The sequence below is a fragment of the Takifugu flavidus genome, chromosome 19 (assembly GCF_003711565.1).
Source record: "Takifugu flavidus isolate HTHZ2018 chromosome 19, ASM371156v2, whole genome shotgun sequence".
Taxonomy (NCBI): Eukaryota; Metazoa; Chordata; class Actinopteri; order Tetraodontiformes; family Tetraodontidae; genus Takifugu; species Takifugu flavidus.
Window position 1 is genome coordinate 8,406,753 of NC_079538.1, and position 21,688 is coordinate 8,428,440.

General features: G+C 44.9%; 4 protein-coding genes and 1 long non-coding RNA gene across 7 annotated transcripts; 3 read left to right on the top strand and 2 right to left on the bottom strand.

The window, feature by feature from the left end:
* The first annotated feature begins 2,297 nt into the window (after positions 1-2,297).
* On the top strand, positions 2,298-5,213 carry baalcb (BAALC binder of MAP3K1 and KLF4 b). Its single transcript, XM_057016081.1, has 4 exons — positions 2,298-2,866; positions 2,981-3,210; positions 3,857-4,050; positions 4,381-5,213. The coding sequence occupies exons 2-4, from the start codon at positions 3,030-3,032 to the stop codon at positions 4,564-4,566; spliced, it is 561 nt and encodes a 186-aa protein (XP_056872061.1). The 5' UTR covers positions 2,298-2,866; positions 2,981-3,029; the 3' UTR covers positions 4,567-5,213.
* On the bottom strand, positions 5,040-7,059 carry nme6 (NME/NM23 nucleoside diphosphate kinase 6). Of its 2 annotated transcripts, none has more exons than XM_057016078.1 (6): positions 6,827-7,059; positions 6,473-6,568; positions 6,223-6,325; positions 6,097-6,136; positions 5,828-5,988; positions 5,040-5,436 (listed from the first exon to the last, which is right to left on the bottom strand). In XM_057016078.1, the coding sequence occupies exons 1-6, from the start codon at positions 6,839-6,841 to the stop codon at positions 5,285-5,287; spliced, it is 567 nt and encodes a 188-aa protein (XP_056872058.1). In that variant the 5' UTR covers positions 6,842-7,059; the 3' UTR covers positions 5,040-5,284. The 2 variants fall into 2 exon arrangements, with proteins under 2 accessions (XP_056872058.1, XP_056872059.1); XM_057016079.1 differs by having other exon boundaries at positions 6,473-6,571.
* Positions 6,654-13,764, top strand: LOC130515681 (uncharacterized). Its single transcript, XR_008947240.1, has 4 exons — positions 6,654-6,701; positions 7,667-7,770; positions 8,497-12,485; positions 13,383-13,764. It is a non-coding gene; the product is annotated as an uncharacterized LOC130515681 (long non-coding RNA).
* A 776-nt stretch (positions 13,765-14,540) lies between these two features.
* Positions 14,541-17,924, top strand: eif2b4 (eukaryotic translation initiation factor 2B, subunit 4 delta). 2 transcript variants are annotated; one of them, XM_057016073.1, is made up of 14 exons: positions 14,541-14,637; positions 15,044-15,081; positions 15,167-15,341; positions 15,418-15,627; positions 15,710-15,792; positions 15,936-15,962; positions 16,119-16,210; positions 16,290-16,404; positions 16,495-16,571; positions 16,666-16,768; positions 16,865-16,992; positions 17,132-17,309; positions 17,391-17,571; positions 17,650-17,924. In XM_057016073.1, exons 1-14 carry the CDS (start codon positions 14,616-14,618, stop codon positions 17,847-17,849), a joined length of 1,629 nt encoding a protein of 542 aa, XP_056872053.1. In that variant the 5' UTR covers positions 14,541-14,615; the 3' UTR covers positions 17,850-17,924. The 2 variants fall into 2 exon arrangements, with proteins under 2 accessions (XP_056872053.1, XP_056872054.1); XM_057016074.1 differs by lacking the exon at positions 15,936-15,962.
* Positions 17,925-18,156: 232 nt separating this feature from the next.
* Positions 18,157-21,519, bottom strand: atraid (all-trans retinoic acid-induced differentiation factor). The gene is made up of 7 exons (XM_057016075.1): positions 21,133-21,519; positions 20,880-21,013; positions 19,440-19,508; positions 19,255-19,326; positions 19,046-19,167; positions 18,870-18,970; positions 18,157-18,788 (listed from the first exon to the last, which is right to left on the bottom strand). The coding sequence occupies exons 1-7, from the start codon at positions 21,304-21,306 to the stop codon at positions 18,684-18,686; spliced, it is 777 nt and encodes a 258-aa protein (XP_056872055.1). The 5' UTR covers positions 21,307-21,519; the 3' UTR covers positions 18,157-18,683.
* Positions 21,520-21,688: the final 169 nt, after the last annotated feature.

Below are 21,688 nucleotides of genomic sequence, written 5' to 3' on the forward strand. Positions count from 1 at the left end.
ATTGATGCCCCTGAACTCTGACCTCTGGCCTCAACTTAATCTGGATAAGATGCGTATTCCCCTGCTGCAAGGAGGCGCTACAATTTACTAATGGAACCTAAACAAGTAAACATCATATTCAAGTATCTTCTTGTGAAGCTTTTTTTCATTTCAAAAGGAACAAATTTGACAATTCAAAGCCCCATTCTTTATGATGGGAGGTAAAATGTCCAGGCCCCAGCGACGCATTCTGCAGTAATGACGTTTCCCCTGCTGGTTGTCATCATGCATAATCCCGCCAGAGGTTTGAATTTGGCTGCTCTGCTGCTGCTGCACATCGGCCCTTTCACCCACTCGCCAGACAGAATTTGCAGAAGAGTTTCAGTTCCCTCCCACAAAACTTCACAAATCCTCGGGGAGGTCATATTACTATCCACCATTAGCCCTGAGCTGCTGACAGGCTGAGGCTGGCTGGGAGGAAACACGCAATAGGGAGCATACTGTACTTTTAAAGAGCATGAGCTTCCTGTTTAAAAAGGAGAACTACACTTGAATGTAAAAGAAACATCTCCACAGCACAATAAAACAGTCTTCAGCAACATGAGGTTTCAGTTAGCTGTAAAATAACTGCAAACATGCCTGTCAAAAAGCCAGGATCTCCTTATCCAGGTCAGAATGTTTGAGGAATGAGGGGTTTTTTTTATTTTGTGGGTTTTTTCTAGTTGAGCTACTGACATTCCCACCATAAAGAATGAGCCAGACCTTTTTAATCACTTATAAGAATCCTGGACACTTTAAACAGCATCTACATGTACATTTTTGAGCTTTATGTCAACTTCAGAATGGAGTTTGTATTTAATGTAAATTTTATTGAGTCAAAAAAGGTTTTCGAAAAGTGATTGGGGGCAAACGGCTGTTAAGGTGCTGTTCGATAAGCAAACTGCTAAGATGTAGGCTGTACCTTTCCCAAATAAAATCAAAATGTCCCTCTCATATTAGTCCCTGGCTCACAAAAGACATTTTAAGGACCAACGAAGGTAAACTGTTCGCCGAGGCTCCAGCTGTTAAGAGCTGTGACGTGCTTTAACCTGATGCGGAGCAAATGTATGATATGACCCATGTTTGCAGCCCAAGCTGACCATCATCCTCCCATGATTCACCTGCACTGTTTGGCAGCACGCCACATTAATCGAGGCTGTAATGAGAAGACGGGCCTATTGACCAGCAGCCCCGCGTGATGAAGCACAGGACATACAAATCATAGCTGTCCAGCCTCATATTGACCAGGAGGAAGACGGGAGGGAGGAACGGGAGGAGGGAGTTTATGCAGCTGTGATGCTTTCAGGCCAACATAAAACCATGTGAGAATATGGATTGAAAGAGGAAAGCTTCCATTCAATTTTATTTTTTTTAATCCCTGAGTGCCTCAGAATTCACAGGCTGGTGCAGGGGTCGGGGGCGCAGGGGTGCCGCAGACAGCTGCGTATCTGTATGATAACTGATGGAGGCGTCCTGGGGGTTGACCTGTTAATGGTTCAGGAACCAACGCGCTCTTCTGTCTTCCCCGTCAGTCTCCATCACCAGCTGTCTCGTACGGCTGACAAATGGACTTTGATAACGCTCGGACCGTGAGGATGCTGTCACTGGTGTTGACCGACCATAAATCAGACCTCGGCCGCTCCATCACTTCAAATCCGGATTACAAAATAGGCGACGTGATCCTGTGTCGGCACTCAGAGAGGCCATTACCACACCTGCGATGAGTTTCTACAATATTGGCGGCTGATGCGTTGGGATAATCTGTTACTCTTTAATTGACTGTTTCTATGATAACATCCAGAGCAGAGAGCTGTGATATGAAGCTTCTTTGCAGCCAGATTTTGCAAACTCTGCGTGAATCTCTCTCTTTTCCTATTTTTTCCACCAATCAACATGTGATTTTCTGATTGTGCTAACGTACGAATGGGTTTAGCTTCATTTACTAACACTTAAATGCATCTTTCTGACAATAGTTTGGCATTTAAGAGCTGTATACTGTGCTCTGGTTTAGTTGCCCGTGACTGCCCCCTTGTGGAAGATCATTTGATTTGCGTCTTCCTACCATACAATCAAATGTGTCCTTTACGTATTCCTAAGAACCTTTCAGCAACAACCCGAGAGTCAGAGGAATATTTTCACCCTATAGATCTTTTATTATATCAATGCATCTGTGGCTTTTAACGAAGATAGTTTGAAGCATTTTGACGGTGTTTTTCAATCCCAAAACAAACTAAAAAAAACCTCTCGCGATTATTCCAGACGAATTTATTGTGTTTTAAAGGGAACTCTTTTGAAACTCTGGCAAAGTTGATTGTGCTCATGCGCTTCAAAAAGCCCGTGTGGCGGATCATTTCCACGGTCTTCGCCCCGCGCAGAGCGGACGCTGCGAACGCGCCAGTCGCAGGTCCCCTGTCTGAGGGACAGATGACGGGGAATCTCCAGGGAGAGAAAAGCATACTGGAGCCCCCGTCTACAGCTGTGAAGCATTTTCCGTCTCTGCTTTATTCTGCTGCGTTAGCCGAATTAACCGGACGCCATTCGCGTCGTGCGCCTCGGTGCGTCTTTTGTTGATTTCATCGGTTTCGCTGCTCGATGATCGGCCTGTGCTGCTCACACAAGGATGCTCAAGACGTCCTTTTAACGTCTCTTCTTCTCTGCTGCTATTCTGGTCAGTTTTCCTGCATTTCCCCCGCAGCTTCAGAGCTGTCAAACTTCCTTGAACGTCTTGATGTTTGGCTGATCGATCAGCCGAACATCAAGTCACCTGATTATCAGAAGATGCTGCTATAGAAACAGGATGAACGGACGTATTCTTTGAGGAATCGCTGCTGGGTTCACCTTCTGTTCTGTAAGTTCCATTCGCATTATTGCGGATGTGATATAAGTTTAAAGCGGCACATGGGTTTAATAATTCGTTTATGAAAATGAAATCCGCTTCATTTATTCCGTCGCTTTCTGGCAGGGTGGGAAAGCGACCCAGCCGGGAAGAGAAGGCACTCCGATGCAGAGCGATGGGCTGTGGGGGGAGCAGGACCGATGCTCTGGAACCTCGATACTTGGAGAGCTGGACCAAGGAAACGGAGTCGACCTGGCTGACCAGCACGGACACCGACCTCCCCCTGTCGTCCATTCAGAGCATCCCTTCTGAGAACTCCGAGGCCGGCTTCACCTCTGAGAAATCAGCCAGCCCTGGTAGAAATGATGAGGATTTAATGCATCTTACTGAGCGCCACCCAACACACACACACACACACACACATACACACCATTTTCTACATGAGTAGAGTGAGTGACTCTCCAGAAACCTTTGATGTGCAGTCAGTAAATGCAGCACTGAAACAGATGAATCAGATGTGTTGATCCACTTTTTGCACTTGATTCTCAGCACATTTCCTCTCGAGGTCAGCGGGATGTGAATTGGTGAATGAGCAGAATCAGGCTGCATCAAAACACGGTTTTACTCCAGCTGGATTTTGCTCTCATGGCAACAGATAGTGCTGGTAATGATTGTGGGCTGGGCATCCTTGATGCTCTCTTGTGAAGGGGAAAAACACGGCAGAGCTGTTTTTGTCCCCATGAAAGGGCTCTGAAACAGGTTCAGATCCTATAATAACAGCTGTCCTGCTGCAGCCGTAAGAAACAATTTATTTTCTTCTACATCACTGGGGTGTGTGCACGTCTTACAGACCCTTGTGGTTCAAACCAGACACCATTTCCTCCGACAATCATGATTCAGAGCTCTGTCTGTCTTCACCACACACAGGCCTCTAATGGGATTTTAGACCCAGGAACGTGTTCTGGGTACCAACTTGTGTGATGTTTTCCCACCACCTTCCAGTTCCAGATTTCTTCGAGGACAGCCTTCCACTTCCTGCTCAGGCGTACCTGAAGGTTTGTTCGGCCTTGTCTGAAGTCAGTCTGAATGAAGCGAAGTCCAGCGATCCTCCTGCCATCACCGACTCTCCAGCCAAAGAGGAAGCGACATCAGGCACCAGAGTGCAGCGCACGAGTGTTCTCCACACTCAAGAGATCGTAAGATCTGCATATTTAAAAAAAAAAAATCCAAGTCTTGTCTTTTGTATTCATTCATTGTGGAAGGCTGATAAACATCCCATTATCTTCATCTGCTGCATTAAATCCTAATGTGTAGTAATCCACAGGAGTAGCGTCATCACCCCCTACTGGCTGGTTTTATTAGTGGAATGACCCCTCCTCCCGTCAGAATGAATCATTTCCGCACCTTTCATGTACTCATTTGTTGCAGCTCCTGATTCATCATTTCGTTACTCCTATTCTTGTCTCATGAGAAAAGATCCTAGTGCCACAACCTGTAATTTAATCTGTTTAATCCTTCCTGATCAGACCAAATGGCAGGACACTCAGATGTCCAGCAAGCAGGTGACCATCACGGTGACCCAAAGCGTCCACCTGGTGGACAAGAATAAGAAGGTGAAAAAGTCTCTCACCACCTACGAGGTCATGAAGCCCGCGGAGACCCGGAAACAGGTGACCACGCAGAAAAACCTGGGTGCAGGTGACAGTGGATGAAGCCAAAGAGTTTAAGCGTTGCGATGATGTGGATGATGGCGCTGGTTAAAGACCAGGGAGGGACCACCTCGACTTTAACGCGCCACACTGTACCGTTAAAATACCCCAACATTGATCAAATGTGCAGAGTGATCAAATGTGCCGAGTACTGGTTTTAACTTAACTTTTAGTTATCCTCTGAATATTCATCGGGAAACTCTCTTAGAATAATAAAGACACTGTTGCTGCTGAATAGCATTTTTTTCTGCAGCCTTTAGGGAGATTTTGATGATTTTACTCGACAGTGAAACCAGGGTGGGTGGGTGTGAATAAATGTGTCAAAATGTCTGTAAATGTTGTGTATTTTTGTACAATAGTGTTAAAGGGTCATTTTATCCTGTTGGTGGGTCCAGTGAGTTTAAACATCTGTAAGCACCAAACAAGAGCGATTATCTTCCACTTTAGGCCAACAAAGACAAGAACATAACAGAAAATATGGGTAATTTTCTAATTTTGGTACGAAGCCTCCCCTCACATTTTTTACCCGTATTTATTAGTAACCAAACAACGCTCTTATTTTAATTGTGTGCACATGTTGCCTATCTCATTAAAATCAGTAGTAACGGCACACTGACAATGGACACATAATAAAGCTATATCAAACATGGCATGGAGCATCTTTCCTGTGGATTTGAGCCAACAGTCCTCAGCCATCGAGACTGAAACAGCAGATCTGAGGTCAGCTGTGTGGTGCGAGCGTGTGGGTGAGTTTTTGGAGGTCATATTGAATTTGTCCGGCTCGGAATAACGGCTCCTCCTTCTTCATCCAATCCTCCACGCAGAACTCCGGGAAGAAGAAACGGATTTCTCTCTCAGCCGACTCGACCGAATCTGATGAGAACAAAGGATGGAGTGGATGTAACAGGTCATATAGGAGGAGCTTTAGTGCTCATGCAGGATTCAGAGGAGATGGGTGCGTATAGATCGCGTATGGAAACACTTTTGCTGGGGCTCACACTGTTGAAATGCCAGGCTTTAAAGCTGCATTGTGAGCCATTTAGATTTTTTTTTATAATCCAACCACTTCTGCTCAGTGATCATTTAGTATTTTAAAACTATATTTTATTAAGTGTGCCTCAATTGAAAGAAAAAAAACACGCCACAATTATTTTTGATCTGCGATCTTCTCCCTCCCTCGGTTTTTCCTTCACTGCACTGATAAGCTGAGATCGTACTGTGATAATGATTTGTGTTGAGATAAGAACACACAAGGGGCTCCTACCTGAGCCATGTGTCGTGTTTCTTGTGTCTGTGAGTCCAAACTGAGCCCTGATGGAGGCGGGGGAGGTGTGGCGTGCTCGGAACACTTTGGTGGGCCCCATCAGGTCTCTCCAGTGACGTATCGCGTCCTCTCGGGCTAAAACGTAAGCTCGCATAGGCCCACTGTGGCAGGAACAGCAACAGAAATCATGAGAGCTTCCAGAGAGGCTGATGGGCTGCTGTGATAAACATGGAAACCGCTGACTCAAAATCCTCCAAAAAGTGGCTCACCTCGACATGAATTCAACAAGTCTCTGGTAGAAGAAGCGCCCTGAGAGCCACCAAAAAAGTGCAGATATTTTAAGATGTAAATTGATTAATTTGTGTGCATCCATTACTGAAAACATTAAACCAGACCTGAATGTTCAGCGTAAAACCTCTCAGAGTCCTGTCGCCTCCAGACCAGATCTTTGCACCTGACGATCACAAAGCTGTTGTCCAGAATTCTCTGATGAAGAGCCTTGAAAAAGCAAAGAAAATATGACTTTTGGTCAAGTCTTAACACTTTTGAATTCTTGATGAATAAATCTACCGGTAGTTTAGCCTTAAAGACAGTAAATAAGAATCCCCAAAATACTGATATATTAACATGAAGACGTGAGCGCACCTCCAACATCAGCGGATGAGCAACAGCATCTGGTTTGATGACCGCCAGGGTGAGCTGCAGCACTTTGGCCATGCTGCGAGCTGTCAGCAGCCTTTTCTACTGAAATACATGTTTTAAGCTTTAATTTATATATATATATATATATATATATATGTGTGTGTGTGTGTGTGGTGTGTGTGTGTGTGTGTGTGTGTGTGTGTGTGTGTGTGTCATGCAATCAATCGGAATGGTAAGTTAGCTGGTTGTTTTAAAGCACTTCAAAACATATCAATGCAGTGTAATTATCTGGTACCTTCATTATTTATATGAGCTTAATATCGTGAGAAATTACCAGCGTTCCTCACGTTTACTAACCTTAGTTGTGAACATTTTCAGTAATCAGTTGAAAGAGAGACCAACGCTGGGTGCCGCCATGTTGTCGCGAAAATAAAATGTTTTTTTCAAAATGTATTTTTAAATCTTCACTGTGTATAGAAGCAAACGTTGCCGTAATGTGACCGGTATGTTAAAAAATATATCAATGCCCACATAATAAGGTAATTTACGCGTTTAATGGCTCGTTTGCCCCGTTCGCTGATAAATAATGTCCCCTAGAAACATAATCGGCACTAAGGTTCCTGTTACAAAAGCGTATGAGATGAACTACAAATTCGAGCTCGCGTGACATTTTTAAAATATATTCCTTGATCTGAGCTACATATATTTTGGTATCAATATTTCAAAGATAATATGTGCGGTTATGCTGGATTTATATCGGGTGGGTATTTTCAATTGTCAGAGAGCTACTAGGAGGGATTGGAGGAGGGAGAAATTTCTGTCTATGGAATTTCATCAATGCAGGGGATCAGACACACAGTATGAGTTACAAACACGGAGCACATTCCAGCAATGCACCCGGCCACACCCGTAAAAGTAGTATGTGTGTAAAGGGGTTTGACATTCAGATAGGCCGAAAAGAGGGGAAGAAAGAGGGAATGGATGTCCCACATAGGTTTCTCCCACCTGCCCATGTCATGTGACTTGGGTTGGTGCCACAGCTGTTACCATGAAGGGGGTGCAGAGAAGGAAGAGGGGAGGCTGTTGGTGGGTGAGGGGTTGAATTGAAGAAAATTTTCAATGTCTGTGTACATACTGTCTATTTCATTTTCTATTTTCCATTAAATAATAGATTGCAATTTCCTCATTGAAATTCAGGGAACTGGAGAGTTTCTGGTTAAAGTCCCAGTTGTGGATCAAAAACTTGTGGGCCTGAGGCAGTGGGACATTTCCAGAGCAGTGCGGAGATGCCCTTGAGCAAGGTACAGAATCACCCAACACTCAGAGCGGCTATCCAGGGCACTTTATTCACTCTGACAGCTCTCCCTCAATGATCGCATGTGTTGTTTGAGTTGTAACATGGTGATTGCCCTCTTTGGGACTGATAAAAGTATGTTTTTATTTAAACTTTCAACAGAAATGATGAAAAGAAATCTTTTATGCCTTAGAGATTTAAAAACCATTTCAACAGTGTGTGTGCGTGCGTGCATGTGAGAGAGACAGAGACAGAGAGAGACATTGTTTTTTAAGTAAGGGTCACTTCCTGTCATTTAAAAAGTTAGTGAGTCACAGATTAAAGGTGTAGAGCCACCCCCCACCCCCACCCCCACCCCCAAGCAAGCTCAGTTTCAAGATAACCCCTCTTTAACAGGAGGAAACCTTGATCAGGACCCTCCTGCTGACGACTACCCAACTAAAGTTCTAAGCTGTTTTCAATGAGCCCACATCTTAAGTGCCCTGAAAAGATGCTTAATCATCATTTAGGGGGAGAGACTAATCACATGCTCAATCATGGGGAAATTTGAACTCAGTGTTTAGCCCATCCCTGGGAGGAGGGGGGGCAGCCACCAGATCAAGTTCAAGGTCACTGAAATAAGTCAGAACCAAGCGGTTGTCACAGAGACAACTGAGACCCAAATAATGAAGGTCTTGCATGGTTGATCTTGACTCGGTCTGCCATCCCTCAGAGACTTTTTTCTTCTCAACAGGTGACGGAGTGAACAGAGAGCAGCGTTTAGTCACCGCTGACTCCTCCGACCATCCTCAGCTGGCTGATTCAGCTGATCCCACCCCCCCTGCAGCCGCCATAAACCCCCATCACTCTTTCATCTCGGCATCGCTGGAGTTTTGCTGCTGCCGCCGCCGCCGCCGTCGCTGCTGCTGCTGTTGTTCCTGCTGCCACCCCTGCAGTTGTCGCTCCCTTTTGGTGGGGAGTCGGGCAGCTGATTGACGACCCCTGCAGGCACCTCGTGTCCACACGCCCGCTACCAGCAAGGGATCATGGTGAAAATATGTCACATGTAGCAGCAAGAACAAGGACCTTGTTCTTCTGCTACCTGGACCTTTTCTGAGACGGAGCTCATCAAGTCGCCATTTATATCTTATAATTGCACGTTGTTGTCATAAAGCCGATCATTACTGCAAACGTAGGACTGGCTGCTGAGGAGAGGGGGCAGACGACACCTACGAGCTCTTTTATGTCCTAATTGTTTGACTGGTGAGAAAAGTCAGGGCTGCGTTTCCTGTCACGACACCTCCTGGGACCTCAGCAGCAGACAGGACAATCGGAGGGACGTTGAAGTTGTACTGCGAGACAATGACAGAACAAGCTAATTAGAGATCATTCATTATTAAAAGCTGCACAGCCACGTCAGAATACAGGTTTTCCCCTGCGTCAAGCCTTCGGCACCTCCTGGGAGTCCGGGGAAGTGGGTCGCCCTCACCTCTCAATCACCTGTTGGCTGCTTCAGTCTAAATGCCGACGACCCGTTGACCTCTGCTGCTCAATGCTACACCACACGGGACCTGGCCCCTCTGCAACAGCTGTGTCAACCTCAGCGCTCGCAACTGCTGTGGCTAGAGAAGTCCAGAGCGCAGCATTAATGTTAGAACCCGCAATGAGTCAGCAACAGGGCCCGGATGTATAGCAGGATGGGCTGGTCCACTTAGATGTTGGTCACTTGTCAGAGACAGAAACTATTTAAAAGCTATATATCAATTATAGAATTCAATTTGGACAAAATGTGTGAAAGCAATCATTCCTAAAGTATCTTAAAAATCAGATCTTAAAATGATGTTTGGCAAATCTTCAGATGATTTAATTAAATAATATTCTAGTACATGAAGTAGCCCTTTATGCAACCAAGAAAAATCAGGCTATTAATCCACTTTTGGGCCAGAAAATGACTAAAACATCACTTTTCAGTGCGAGTTTTTCATTTATTCAACCCAACAACAATCTGTAACTCTCAAAAGTTATTTTTCTGCCAGGAGACATCCCGTCACCGCAGATGTTTAAAGATTTTAAGTCTCCTCTGAAGAACAGGGAGTGGATCTGCAAGGTTGTCCCCTCCTGGTGTCAGCTGCTGGTTTATTTATACCTATAGAAATCCACGCTGTCCACTCTTGAAGATACTATTCTGGGGACGCTCAAGCTGAACTCTACATGCTGCTGTCCTGGGGGGGGGGGTGACTCCCTCCTGCCAAGAAAAGCGTGTTGTGACCTCTGTTGAAGCAGCAGGACGTTGGCAACAGGGGTAGATGGGTATGACTGAGGGGAACAAAGTGATTAGCGGACGGGGGGCCCGGGGTGCCAGCAGGGGTTAAAAATAACCCTTCTGACCCAAATTGCAAAAAGCGCAGCAAAGCTGTGCAGCCCATGCGCTGTATTCTCCTACATTTCACCTCACTGTCAACCCCCCCCCACCCGCCCACCCACCCACCCCCGATGCTCCCATAGAGTGATGGTTATCAAAAGGTTCCCAGGAGCTTTAGCTGTCCAGGGAATGACAGCGATGGGGTGCGAGCAGATCTTCTGCACGACGCGTTGAAGATGACAGAAAGGCGGATGATTTGTTGAAAGCTGGTTTGTTGGCAAATCCTCAGCCGTATATGACAGCAAGCATCTGTCAGGAGCAACACAGGATTACCATTTGTGTTTTAACCATTGTGTCCGGTCGGAGCGGCCAGCGATTCGCTCGACAACAAAAGATATCTGATATTCCGAGCCCCCAGATATATTTGGCTAGGCCTTGGCGCATAGCTGACATTAGTGGAAATGTTGCATTTGTGATACACCCTGGCTGGGGGCCATGGGAAATATTGAACAACTGTGGAAATTAGACAACATCCTGTGGTGGAGAGAGTAAAAAAAAACGACCAAACAAACCGGGAGATACAAAGATGTGTTGGGGTATCTATTTGTGGATGGCGAGTGCCTTGAAAATAGCGAGACTATTGGGTTTCAATATAAGCCCCCCTCTCTGAGCTGGAGCTTTCTGTGAATGAGGCCCAGGTTCCTATCACACCCAGCCTGAGCGCTGATTTTAGAACACAGGTGCTGACCTTAGTGGAGCAGCTTGTGCTTGCAGCAGAGGAAAATGAACCCCTCGCACTCCCTGATGGGCGCTCAGCGGCCACACAGAGGCTTCAGCACTGTCATATAAGGACCCAGAAGTACTTTATGATGACTTGGAAGATGAAAAACAAGTAGCGGAGACCGCCCTTGGAGCTCTGAGGAGTCCAGAAAACCACACAAGAGTGTTGAAAATCTACTTTAATAGATGCATTCGGGCTGGTTCTGCCTTTAATTTCTTTTCTCTACAATGGGCTTTGTAAAATGAAATCATATTAAAATTCCAACGATAGAAATTCCAGTGAATTGGTCTTAAATTTCTTCATGATGTTATAAGGACATTGCTCGTATAAAATCCGATCTCATCTACAATTCAGAAAGTAAAATCCTTTTTTTGCTCTTCCAGGGAATTAATAATAAATAAAACACTCTATTGCTTAGAATAGATGAATATAATAGAATAATGTTGCACAGTTTTCTGATAAAATAAATAACAGATCAGAGATGAAGATTCCCATGTGCATGCCTGTGTCTTATGAGGTTTTGGAGCTATGCTAGAAAAACAAAGATGCACAAAACCCCCCAAAGGGTCTTCAAATAAACTTCCTACAACCTTGTTGTTGGGGGTAATAAAAATGGCTTTTGGTGGAGGTGAGTGGTTACTCAGACACCAGCGGACGTCACTTTTTCCTACGGCGTCAGTGATCCCAGGGAAGCGCGGGAGGCTAACGGGGATGAAACTCAACCTTGGCTTCAGCTGTGGCTGGTGGCCTGCTCCGACTGCTGTTCTGACTGCTCCGCTGAACCCAATAAAACATGCATCCAGTTGCTTCTCCGTTTTTCTCCCATTTTTTTTTTCCTCCAAAAAGAAGCCATTGACATTCGGCGTAAAATACACTGGGTGGGGGCCGAGCAGAGGAGAGGCAGGGGTGTAGGGTGTCTCGAGCCCAGTGTGAACAGCTGAGAGGTGTGATTTCACAGGCTGGCTCCCCCCTGTCAGGGCTCTGATTGGGCCGGACAGGAGGCGCAGGAGAGGCCGGGCTTCTAAAGGACACCAACAGGTGGGAGGCCTCTTTGGAGGGGGTGCTCCTGGCGGGATAGAAAAGGGCCGATCTGCAAGGCCTGCCACAATCCACCGGCCAGAAACGGAGGAAGATGGTTGATGGCGGGAGAGCAGAGGCGGTTCTGGAGAGGCTGAAGGGTAGTCAGAGCCTCTGTGGGGGCAACAAGGGCAGTTCAGGAGAAAGTTGAGATGAGATCTTTTCTTTTTCTGTATTTCTGCACAGCAACGTCTGCTAGAGTTCATTTGCTCTCAGCCTTCAAATTTTGTGCTCTTAAACAAACTCCTGGTCAGACCAGTTGTTGCTGGGTTTTTACGATAGACGCGGCACAAAGTTGCCAAGGCCGACGCCTCACACAGGTGAGGGGGGGGGGGGGCAGAGGCGCGATAGAGGAAATAACGTCAGTCATTGACAGAATGGTAAGGAACTCTGAAGGCCATTTGGCTGGGAGATGGTTGATGTAGCAGTGGTCAGATTCAGTGTAGGAGATGGAGCCCGCTGACCTCCCCGAGGTCAGCACAACAGCAGAACCGTTCAGAGGAGGCGCAGCGGGCCCAGAGAGGTGAGTCAGAAATTGATTTAACTGTGTTTATTGTCAAGGGTCAGAATGAGTCATGATGGTAGACAGAGGACATAGCGTGACCTTTAGCCACTGGAAGCCCCATTTTCACCCTCCTGAGTTATTTAAGCTGAGGGGAATTAAGCATAACAAAATTGGCGTGACCTGGCAAACAGCTGCTGGGCTATTTAGCAGCAGCGCTCTGAAATCACCCTTTAAAAGCCCCTCTATCGACTGTAATTATAAGGTTTTAGAGTCAGCCATGCAGTCGCGCACCGTCACAGCTACCCAGCGTGAAGCCACATTTGTTCATGCTCCTACATGTTGGTGTGACTGTGTGTGTGTGTGTGTGTGTGTGGGGGGGGGGGGTTGCTACGCCTCCTGTGAATCCAGTTGTTGCCCCTTGTGAGGACATGCTTCCTTATATCCCCATATTAATACACCACTTATGGAATGTAAGGAAGTGTGTGGTTACAAAGAGGACACAAGCGCCGACCCCAAGAGAAGACGTTTCTGATTCTTTCGTCAGAAATGGACCGGTGTGGTGGTGGTTCGGGCGGGGGGTTGTTAGCGCATGTGTGATTGTGCGAGGACGACAGGTGAAAGGCACGTGTGCCGTCAGATCCCAGGGAAGCGCCAATGGGGTCTCCGGGACTCCTTGAAAACTGGCCGCCCTGCCCCAACGGCTGATGGTGGAGGGGGATTGACGGAGCACAGCTGTCACCCGTTATAGCAACCACAGGACCGTCCAAAAAGGAAAAGAGGGGTGGTGTGGAGCTGTCACCGGGGGGTGAAGGGTCAACGCTGTTGGGTGGAGCTGGAATTAAATTGGGGGGGGAGGGGGGGGGCAACGTGGATGTTTATTTGAAAATTAAAGATGATTTTCTCTCTGTGTTCCAGCAGTCTGAGGAGGATGCGCCAGCCTTACAGATGATGACCGCCGTCTTTATCTGTCATCTTTGTCGTTTCCTTCCTTTTTCCTGTGTCCTCACCCCCGCTAACCTTCCTTCCCTCCCTCCCGCTCTCTCTGGCTCCTGCAGCTGAAGCAGCACGCCTTGCTGTGGCTGGTCAAACGGAACCAAGTCAGGTGTTTCTGTGAGGTTTGGTCCCCTTCAACCAGCTACTGCGTTGGCACACAGCGGCATGGAAGCAAAGGCACAGTGGCATTGTGATGTGTGGTCTGTCGACAGTAACAGGTTTTCAGGTTTTGGTTTTATTTTCTTCAGTGTCTTGTTTCCTTTTTAACACATGTATGGTAATAAAAGGCTGATGACACCATGCACCTCGTCTTACTGTCAGTTTTTTACCATTTAAAACTCGTTTTTGTTGCAAAACAGATGTCGAAACAGCTGTAATTATGCTTTAATTGTGCTGAAATTCTGATTTTGAATATGACGTTTCAAAGTTACAAAGTAAACACTTTTGTTTTTGCCAGATGTTCAAATTGTGACAAAACCATCTGCAACTAAAATACATTTGCAATAAATTAATCCAGGAATATTACCAGAGGGAACCAAATCCTTTTCTGCTACATTTAAAAAACATTACATTTAAAAAAAAAAAAAAAAAAAAAGAATCCCACACAACCCTGGCACATTAACAATCCGATTTCGTGCTGGCAAATTCATATTAATAAAAGAGAACAAATTTCAATTATTTTAAAAAGTGAAGCTTATAAAAAAAATGTATGTACAAATATGTATATTGTATTCACCCTCTGTACTATGTACAGGTATACAGGGGCCGAGTATCCATTTACCTGGATTATTGTAAATATATATCCTCTTTGTATATTCCAAATTCTATTCTATTCTATTTTCTTATTTTTCTGTGCGTGCTCTTGGTGCACTGTAAATTTCCCCGTGTGGGACAATAAAGGACCTGAATCTGAATCTGAATCTGAATCTGAAAAAACGATATGTCTCACAAAACTATAACAAAGCACGTTGTATGGTGTAGAACACAGAAATAAATGCTTTTAAACCCTCCAATAGCTGTTAAACTTGGAATAATTTGTCAAATGTGTCCTTGTGAACGAGAGCAGATCAACATTCGTCCTCCAGGGGGCAGCACACCTGTTCCAGGATTGTTGTTTGTCCAGCAGCAGAGGAAGAAGAAGGCGGCGTCGTAAACATGGACGACACCGGAGAGACAGGTGAGTTTAGAAGAGTTTTAAAGCTGCAATTCGTAGCCGTCCCCACATATTTTGATACGTTTTCGTATGCCCACTTAAGATTGAACCATCTTTTTATCATTTGGATTCCGCGTTTGTGTGTGCTTTTGGGTCCTGACAAAATTCTTTTGGAAATATGGCACTGCTGCTAATGTTAGCATGTCAACGGGACCACCGCGCCTGTCACAATGTTAACGTCTGGCATTAACACGACGTTGCATCATTTTTTTAGTTTATGAACGACGAGAATTTGATGATATATCAGCTGTCACTGAAAGGGAGGTTTGTGTCGACTCCTTGGTGCTGTCTGGGATGTTCAGAGACATAATGTGAGACCGACCTTGGTTATCGGTGTGATTAAATATGAATGCACTGGTGGTTTTTGCAGAGGGCTCTCACGGGAACGATGGCGTCGAACGAGCAAAGGTTCGTGTTCAAAACTTGTCAAGATCTCGTATGGGACCTTTTTTGGACCAGACTGTAATGTGTTCTCTGTGCTGTTGTCGTGCAGAAAGAGGGGAAAGAGTTGACAAAAGAGGAGAAGCAGCGCTTAAGGAAAGAGAAGAAACAGAAGAAAGGCAAAGACAAGAAGGAGGACAAGACATCACAATCTGGTGAGAAAGAAAAGTCTGTTGCTTCATCTCCTCCAGCTCCCCAGCCTTCTGCACAAAACACAGCTCAGAAAGGTATTTAAAGAGAGTAATTCCACGTTCTTCACTACCGCTGTTATTGGTGCATTAGTAGGGTCTCTCCCTGTCTCAGCCCCTTCAGCAGTGCCTGCTTCAGTTCCTGTGCCTGCCTCCGAAAGTGCTGTCCCGGCAGATAAGCCAGCTAAGAGCAAAGCTGAGTTGAAAGCAGAGAGACGAGCTCGGCAAGAGGCTGAGCGGGCGTCCAAACAGGGCAAGAAGGGAGAAGCGGGCCAGCAGGTTGCCACGGCCAAAGCCAAAGTGCAGCCAAATGAGCTGCAGCCAGGTACTGCATCATTCCCCACGTCTGCAAAAAAAGAAAAAAAAATCGTTTGTGCTGGAAGAAAAATCCCATTTTTCACTTTTAGTGGTGAAGAGACTTCCAGAACATATCCAGGCTGACAACCCAGAGGTTTTAAGAAAACAAGCCAAGAAATTTGAAAAGAAGCAGGTGGGTTACTACGTGTGCCATCTCTAAAAACAAAAGATTTATAAATGCTTGTATTTACATGACACAGAGGTATGAATCACCCACATTCAAACTGATCTTTCAATCGCACATAATAATGTGATTATACCAAACATTTCTTCCAGACACCAGATTACAATGCTGCTACAAAGGTTTGACCTTTTTAGATGTGTGCCATTGATGTTTGAACTTTTGTTTCCCGTGCCTACCGCTTGCTGTGCAGGATGGTGTCTGTATACCTGTGAGCGTCTCAACGTCTGGATCTTAACTGTATGTGCTTCATCTCTTTTTCCTCTGCTGTATTTCAGATCCCTCTCCGCTCCGATTATGGTTACAAAGTCAGTCTTTTTTCGCATCTCCACCAGTACAGTCGCAAATCTCCCCTGACACAGAAAATCAGGTAAAACAAGCCAAAAGAATAATAATGATTCAGCGTAGATAATGTGCATTCATTTATTGACTTTTTTGGGCTGCTGCAGCATTCCTTCCACAGTTATTCATCCTGCTATCGTTCGACTGGGACTCCAGTATTCCCAGGGAATCGTAGCAGGCTCCAACGCTCGTTCTGTTGCCCTGCTGCATGCCTTCAAACAGGTATGGATCATTGACAATCTGTCCAGGAACATTTATCATCAGTCAGCAGCACCGTATTAGAGGTTGCAGTGTTTACTTTCCCCCCCACAGGTAATAAGGGATTATACCACACCACCAAATGAAGAGCTTTCGAGAGATTTGGTGAACAGGTTAAAACCTTACATCAGGTAAAAAAAAAAAAAAAAACCCAAAACATTTCAATCATTGAGTAATCATTAAAGTGTTCTACAGTAATAACCCTTTCCTTGTGTTTTGTTGTAGTTTTTTAAATCAATGTCGCCCCCTGTCAGCCAGCATGGGTAATGCAATCAAATACATTAAGAAAGAGATCTCACATATTTCCAGCAATTGCAAAGAAGAAGAGGTGATTTCCCCTCAGTTTTCCTGATAATTTACATCTTATTTTGTCGCTGACATTCAGCAGCACAGTACATTCAATAAGTAGAGTTTGTTTATTTAGGCAAAAAGCAACCTGCTGGAATGCATCGAGTCCTATATCAATGAGAAGATCATCCTCGCTGCTAAAGCTATTGCCAAGTTTTCCATTGAAAAGATCAGTGATGGAGATGTCATCCTAGTCTACGGATGGTAAGATATTTATAGCCGACCTTGTTTGAAAAATCCCCAGTCTAATCGGCAACTTCCTGTCACTAAACACTTCCCGATAGCATCTCTCCTTCCGCCTTCCTCACTAACATCCTTCAATCACCACCCTTTTTTCCCCCAGCTCGTCACTGGTCAACCACATCCTACACGAGGCCTTTGAGAAGGGCAGGAAATTCCGTGTCATTGTGGTGGACAGCAGGCCCCGCCTGGAGGGTCGGGAGGCCTTGAGACGTCTTGTCCAAAGAGGCATCAGCTGCACCTATGTCCTTATCTCAGCTGTCTCTTACATCCTTCCGGAGGTCAAAGCTTGTTTATGTTGCCCCATGTTCTTTTTTCTTTTGATGTTTCAACGTTTCTCACCTCCATCTTGGACCTCGTAGGTGTCAAAGGTTTTCCTGGGTGCCCATGCGCTGCTGGCCAATGGTTACGTGATGTCTCGTGTGGGGACATCTCAGATTGCTCTGGTTTCAAAAGCCTTTAACGTACCCGTGCTGGTGTGTTGCGAGACCTACAAGTTCTGCGAGAGGGTGCAGACGGATTCCTTTGTGTCAAACGAACTGGGTATGAAGAAGATGACCAGAGGCTTGTGGCAGTTTGAGCCAAAGACGTGAGAAATTTATTTTTATCCGTCCTTTTCAGATGACCCCGATGACCTCATCGTGACTCGCGCAGGGAAGAGGCAGCTCGAGCACTGGCAGGAAGTGCCGTCTCTGGGCCTACTGAACCTGGTGTACGACGTCACGCCGCCGGATTTAGTAGACATAGTCATCACGGAGCTGGGAATGATCCCGTGCACGTCGGTGCCTGTGGTGCTACGAGTCAAAAATGTGGACCAGTGAGGTGGAGCGACTTTGGACACCATGCAGAATACCATGCTTTTAGCATGCAATAAATGTATATCTGAAAATGGCAAACACTTTTTAACCAGAATCCATGTCTTTTACATATTTCAGGATTAATTATCTTAAGTTGATGCTCTCTGCAAACATTTCTACCTAACAAAATTTGATCCTGTGAAGGAGTAAATCTCAAGTGCTAAACAGGAGAATTGATCATGTTTTTAAATATTTCTGTATTCACAATTGGGACACTCCAGCACTCAATATTTACAACTTGGATATAATAACTCAAACAAAACCACCAAAAAAAAGTTTAACTGTGTTTTATTTAAATCGTTTTGGGACGGAACCTCAGGTTTCCGTCGATTGGCAGACATTTTCCACGTTACCAGAGGCGGTAATCATATTCTGCTTTTGAATTTCCCAGAAGATACCAGAGGTTGAAGTGTCGATCTGTGTCTAATCGTGCACAAACCTGGACAGCAAAAGTCAGTTAAAGATTTCCATCGCGGTTGCGTTAAAGTGCGTGAAAGCCCGAAGCACGGCTAATAATGCATTTAACAAGTCACATGACAGTCTTGGCTTTTATGTGTTCCTGAAGTAAACATTTCATTAAATGCTACAAACCCCATCTAAATATATCTTTAAGAATATGTACAGCACACGTTCAGTGCGCGTCAGGTAAAAAGCAACTAAAAGTCAGTGAAGGACCCCGTCTTTAAAATGTCAGTTTGCAAGTAAAAAAAAGTAACAGCTTGCTCGAAAATTGGGCAATAAATTTAAAAAAAAAAGTTAAAAAGGCAGTGTAACACAAACACGGGGACGTTTCTCTGTTCAGCCTCGTTTGACGTGACGCCTCTGGGTGAACCACAGCAGGAAAGAGATCGCAGCTGTAAAGGCTCCAAGGGGCCCAAACACCTGGAAGATGGGGAACTGGCCCTGCGGTGGGTGGACATACAAGTTTAAAATCATTACTCATGCGCCATCTTGGATTCGGAGAGCGCCGTTAGCAGGACTGACCTCCCGGAGACACTTGTACCCGTGGTGGTCGTTGGTGCAGCTGCATTCGAAGAAGCCGGGGCCGTAGGGAGCACACAGAGAGTTCTCGGGACAGGAGAAGGCTGTGGACCATCAGGTTTTTATAGAGATCAACAACATGTCGGGCGTCATCTTGAGCAACTCGGTGGGGAACTTACACAGTTGTCCTGTCTGGTTGCACACATCCATCTGGCCTCTGCAAACACGGTTCCCCTCTTCCAGATCTACCTTTTCCCATGAAGCATTGCCTCCTGGACACGATACATCTGGTGGCAAAATCCTTGAAACATGCAAAAAGTCTGTAAGTGAACGCCTGCATGATAAGTTGCTTTTTAGCATTTTTAAAATTTTGTTAAAACATACGTACAAATAATTTAAATCAAGAAATCCTTGAAATGTTGCATCACTAATGTTGACCATTGGGTTAAGGGAGAGGTCGCTGCAAAGACAAAGACTTTCACGTACACTACATGCACTGGTCAACAGCAAAAAATGTTTTCCAACTGTCTGCATGTTGTTCCAGACAATCTTTAAAAGGAATATGTATCATACAGTATGAATAGTGATGGTGCTCCTGGGAGATCATTGATGTGAGTTAGGGAACAATTGGACAGATCCAACCTGTGGGGAAAAACAGAAAATAATAGATCACTAAACATCAGTGTGTGCGCCAGCATTAGAGACCAGGGAGCCATTTCAGAAAGCAGGTTTAGTGAAATGTTAGTTAACCCAGAGATGTTGAAGCCTGCAGACTGAAGGCAGTGGTGCCTGGGGTGTCTGTATCTCACAGCCAGTTGATGTTAAAGGAGAATAGTATATAAGGTATAATTATTATTTTATTATAGCTCTAAATAAAACCGTTACATTTTTTTTTACTACATTGCTGTTAGAGTAAACCTTAAATTTAATTAACTTTATCTTTAACTGGCAACCCCAGTTTAAGAGTGGGAAACAGTGAACTACTGTACATGTGATTAAACATAGGTCACAGATTACTTCCCTGCCACTGTGAACCTATCTGTGAGGCAGATTTGAGAGTAATAGAATCAGATTTGAGAGTAATAGAATCAGTATAATCATTACCAGACACCATATCAGCCTCTGGAGATACCTGATACAGCAAACTGTGAAAGTCCTCCCTGACGCTTCTGAGGCCTCTGGTTGCACTGTGGTTGTCTGCTCACCCAGGCTGTGAAACCTCAATCACTCCTCCTGACTAACGGAGATGTGTCCTTGGCAGGAGTGCAGTGGGCTTTGGAGGAATTATCTCTCAGGTTTAACCTGCCATTGCTGTTTATTTTCCCATCATTTCAACCCTTCTGCTTTTTCTTTTGAGTAGCGTCGCCGGCGTATCTTAGCAACAGTAACGCTGCGTTCTGTAGGTTGAGAGAGCTGCATTCGCATAGCAACAGTGACACAGGAACGTCACATTGGTCCAGAAGCTAATTCCAGACAGATTTAGATTCTCATGCATGACCTTAACTCAGAATAACTTTGATGTTGATTGAACTAACTCTTAAACCCAGTTCTGAGATCAAAAAATGAGTGACAGCTCATAGTTGGACAACCTAGAGTTCACATTTTGATGCAGTTTGTTAAACCTGCACACTGACATGGTGAGAATCTATTAAAATAAGTTTTACAACTGATCTGTGTTCTACGTCCTTGAAAGGGTGTGAAAGTTTCACCTGTGTTAAGAATTCTATACAATTGGGAATTTGTTTTTATGCTGGCGCAACATTGGCGACCTCTGTTCTCCCTGCAAATGTGTATTATAACGCTATCACTGGAATGTGGCCCAAAAGATCAAAGCTTTTAAAGATAAAAGGTCCTCCGGACTCTGGGATATCACCAAAATGTAATAGTTTCTTGGAACAATACTTCTTGAAGATTTACTTAAAAGTCTATATACGTTGCGTTGTTTTGCTAACAAACAAATGCTGGCTGTCATAACCTCCTCGGTGAAGGTAAAATAAAAAATAAAAATCCTACCCTGTGATGCGTTGAGGGTCGCTTGTATTGTCATTTTTTAAGCAGCAACGTCCGTCAATCCGACCAAAAGAGGAGAGGCAAAACTGACCCACTCGGGTGCTGTTTAAAAGTGTCCCGCTGCAGCGTCCACATATCTGTGATTAGGAAATGGTTGCAAAAAACAATATCCCAACACTCCAATACAGCATACCTCAAAACGGGAATGTGTGTGGATACGAATCAGCCAAATGACAATGACAAATCTAACTCTCACCTGAATGTCAGTGGACTGATGCCTTGGGACAAAAAATAAATTACAGATAAAAACAAACACTGCAGCTGGCAGCTGGCTGCCCCCAGCTTTCATTTTTTCCCCGAACCCGTCGTCTGCGCTGAAGACACGTGACCGGAAACCAGCGCGACAAGACAAGTGTGGTTGCGCTGACATTGCGCACACATGCAATTTAGAACATTTATGCAGTATAATGTGTGTCGTATAGAAGATTTTTAAAAATCACAGGAGGATAAGAACAAACCTGTCTGCCTTGTTTCTATGAGACTAAAAGATGGGGTTTTTGATTCATTTATAGCTTTTAGTAAACTTTAGGTCGTGACGATAGGAAAGGGCTATTATTTTCGTCACCTCCCCTTCAAAAGTTTCCGTGTTACTAATGCCATAAGCAAAAATAGATTGTGCACATAAACATAAACTGTCACCTCGATTGTAAATTGTAGACGCATTTCTTTCTTTCTGTTTCTAATAAATTTTGACTGCGCAGTCACTGTCACTCTGGGGTGTACCAAATAAAGTGGGTATTTTATGTCAGATT